At 30.9% G+C, this 4,068-nt stretch overlaps 1 protein-coding gene across 1 annotated transcript in view; it reads left to right on the top strand.

Moving 5' to 3' along the window:
* Nucleotides 1–437: 437 nt before the first annotated feature.
* LOC106472510 (AFG3-like protein 2) overlaps nucleotides 438–4,068 on the top strand; it is a gene marked incomplete at its 3' end in the record, with an annotated part of 8,064 nt that continues 4,433 nt past the window's right edge. Inside the window, exons 1-2 of the mRNA XM_013933166.2 lie at nucleotides 438–628; nucleotides 2,883–3,072. Coding sequence (XP_013788620.1) covers nucleotides 536–628; nucleotides 2,883–3,072 — 283 coding nt within the window. The remainder of the gene's footprint in view (nucleotides 629–2,882; nucleotides 3,073–4,068) is intronic.

Genomic DNA, 4,068 nt, shown 5'->3' with positions numbered 1-4,068 from the left:
AATACATTACATTCTGATTATTTTGTGTAGTAGCTGTTTCTTGGGGCCAAAGCTCTGAGTAGTTCCGGTAGCTAGCGAGCCCTTGTGTTAATAACTATGTATGTTCATTTATACAACAATTATTGTATATTTGTCATGTATTATCCTTAATTTAGTGTTTCCTTTTGACTTTTACTTACAAGACCTCTCACTATGTGTATGGTCGCCATATTACGTTATAATAGGTACAAATATCAAATCATCGAAATCTATCATAGACTTACAGTTATTTACTGAAATCCACCAGGAATCGATGAAATACTATGTTATTATATAGCAGTAATTAATATATTTTAGAACGAAAACCGTTAAACGAAAAGTTATTCCGCAACCGGGTTTTTGATTTTTATATAATACAAAATAATAACTAGCGCCATCTGTTGATATATGTTTTAATGTCAATGTGCAAGTTACGATAGGGGTGCTATGATAAAGCTTAAATGTACAAACGTAATTGGCAAACTCTTTCGTAATTTTAAAAACAGAAACTTATACGATGGCGCATCGTTTCATGACAGTTTCTAAAAGATTTGAAAATATCATTGCACGAACGGTATTAAATAAGAAAATAACTTTAACAAAACTGCAGGTGAGATATTTGAGGTCTTTTTTTTCTTCACTGTTGCTAACTTCAATAGCATTACTATAGCTCATTATATAACCTTTCTTTGATCATTGGATGATGTAACGAACATTCTTAACTTATGAAGTTACTTAGTGTTAAAATGATTTAGTATTCTGTTTCTAAATTAGAGCATACATTGCCAGAATATTGCTTTTAATTATCGCGTATTCGTTTGTGAGTAATAAAGCGTAAGAAATTATAAAAACGATATTTGACATTGTTTTTTCACTAAGTTTAAACATAAGGTGTTAGATCTATTTATTTTTTTAAATGTTAATTTTATTTGAGTTTTAAATATTAGTGAAATAAATAGTTGTTAGTATGAAAGTACATTCATGATTTTATCATAATCATATTTTTTCATGTCAAGCTTAACATAAATTCAGAAATTAAATTGTAATGCACAAGTCTAAAAGTTAAAACTAAAAGCAAGCACCTTGATAGAAAAAAGTATAGATAAGTGAACCCTCATTAAACCAAAAATCAACAGAAAAGTTTATTCATATAGGCTAAACTTCACAACTGTAAATTTAATCAATAATTCATGTATTCACGTTCTGAATCTTGATGGATAAATGTCTTGACACACATGCATTTCCTATAGATGCAGGATTTGGTAATATGTAGGTGACTCCACAAGTCTCAATATATTTCACTAATACAAGTAATTTTTATTCTGTAAGTAACTGGTTTGAATAAAATATTTTATGTAACAGTAATAGGGTGCTAAGTTTATTGTACACATGGTTGCATGTCCAATGTTCCAAGATTGCACCGTTATGTAAAATTTATCAAGTGATAACTTATACTATTAATAGTGTCCATGTATTCAAAATGACTACTATGAGAGAGTTTTCTTCAAGTATTTAATAATTATTTTTAAATTTAAATTGTAAATTCTAACAGAAACTTTCGATATAAATAAGTTATGGAAGACCTCCAGAACACGTGACATCTAAAGATGAAAAGGTGTGACATAGAAAGGCTGTTCCAGATTAGTTAGTACATAACTATCTTAGCTAAGACTAACCCTCATGGGTGTCCACGTAAAGTTTACTGGAGGGGGGCAAAGTAGTGTGAAATTGTGAAGTGAATAAAAACATTCATATACATATGCTGAATGAATAAGGAAATAATTATGTTTCCCATTTTCTTGGGGGGGGGGGGCAAGTTCCCCACTCTGCAATGCCCATGCTAATTCTTTTTTTGTTTGTTTATTGTTTAACTGTGGTGTCATGTTTCTCCAGTACACTCATTGCATAACTATTTCATTTACACGAGATTTTTTTACCAGCAATCAAAGAAAAACTTGGTGTGTAAGTACAACATATCCTTAACACTTGTTCTCGGGTGTATTTAAGATTTAAACACTTGGTGATAAACGGTATAAGAACAACTCTTTTTTTTTTTTTTAAACATTCTGAATGATGTTAGGAATATTGTAGTGAATATTTTCATTTCTTGTCAAAAGATTAGTATTTAATTCTACAGATATTATCATATGGTTTAACCCTACACAGTAAAATCAGGTTGTCTTGACAATACTTCACTTACAAAGCTATGAGGTAATTGAGAAAAAAAACTTTGTTTACTTTTGAATACTAATAAATGTGTCATCAGTAAGATACATATATTTCTCTAAACAGTTCATTCCTTTTCTTTTCTGTCATTGTTTGAATTTCTGAAAATAAATATGAAGCCCAATGTATCGTTTAATTCACCAGAAGTCACTGAGGCATACTGGCTTTAGGAATCCCACTCCTCATCATTAATCCTGGAGAAGGACAAATTGAAAGAACAATACTAGGTTTCTTATAGTGCTTGAGCTTATATATTTTGAATTGTTTTACCCACCACAGTGAACCTATATTTATATAGATTGGGTTTCATATAAATATTTTTTTTGCATTTCATTCAGCTTATTTACTGAATAATTCAGAAGAATTTGCAGCATATTCTTCAAATTCTGTATAAATATAGATTCAATTTGATGAGTAAAAAACATCCAAAGTCACTCTATAGGCTGTAAGAAATAATATTTGTAACTTGTGAAGAATGAAATTGAAAAGTCGAAATATTCGAGTAATTCCTGTTAGAGAATTATTTATTCAGTAATGAAAACACTGAGAAGACATTCAGTGAAATATTAGTTGTTGTTTTTTTGTTACTTTTAACAAGGAGGTTTTAACATTTACCAGTTCTCCAACATTTTTATTAGATATGCCAGAACCTTGAATTCCTGCATAAAACACCCGAAGCACTTAGTTTTCGAAATCTGTTACATCAGTGGCGACATCTCTGTGAGCATCCACCAAAAGGATTTGAGAAATACTTCCCTGGTGGAAAGAAAACATCATCAAATGCCAAATCAGGAGAGAAATCCCATAATTCAAGAGGAGAGCCAAAAGGTAGTAAGTGTGTGTGTGTGTGTGAAAGGGAACATTTAAACTTAATTTAATCAATGTAAGTTCAACAGCAATTGTATGTTTCAAAGTAATAACTTGAAGATAAACTTTATCTCAAAATTTTAAAATTATAACAAAGCTTCTTCACAAACAACATTTACAGTCTGCTTTCCATCTACTAACAAATAAAGATTTTGAGGTGATCCCACCCTTGAACACCCTATATCTTCTTGACCATGAGAAAAGCATTGTTGGTTGAGAAACAATCTAATAACTTTCGTACTTCGACCTTGAATCCATTTAGAATATTAAACATTGTCTAAAGCATCAACCTGTAAAGATTGTTTGAGATTGACTCAATAGGCTGGGAGTAATTAACTAACAGGCTTTACAAAATAGGGTTAAGTTAAATTCTTATCTGAAGGGATGAACATTTTTTCATTTGTGCATTGTGTTAACTGCACCCTGACCCAAACATGCACATTTCCATAAGCTTCACTTATCTACCTGTCTTTCGTTAAAAAGTTTCGTTTGTGATAAACAGAAATCAACAAACATTTCATTGTTAATCATGTGATTGATGGGGCTTGAAGAGACATTGCGAGAAGCTGGTCATGCGCCATCTTCATTTCAAACAGTTCTTGATGTCATGGGCTATTAGGCAAGGGTGACATTTGTATTGTCAAGACAGTTATGGATAGTAATGTCATTGCTGTTTCAATTAATTCAATTGTTAGTGATATGTAAGGTCATCCTGTCTCAATTAATTTGATTGTTAGTGATATGTAATGTCATCCTGTCTCAATTAATTTGATTGTTAGTGATATGTAAGGTCATCCTGTCTCAATTAATTCAATTGTTAGTGATATGTAAGGTCATCCTGTCTCAATTAATTTGATTGTTAGTGATATGTAAGGTCATCCTGTCTCAATTAATTCAATTGTTAGTGATATGTAAGGTCATCCTGTCTCAATTAATTCAATTGTTAGTGATATGTAA

This window comes from Limulus polyphemus, unplaced genomic scaffold (genome assembly GCF_000517525.1).
Source record: "Limulus polyphemus unplaced genomic scaffold, Limulus_polyphemus-2.1.2 Scaffold5392, whole genome shotgun sequence".
Taxonomy (NCBI): Eukaryota; Metazoa; Arthropoda; class Merostomata; order Xiphosura; family Limulidae; genus Limulus; species Limulus polyphemus.
Note: the sequence above shows the minus strand (reverse complement) of the source record. Positions and strands in the feature narration are given on the sequence as shown.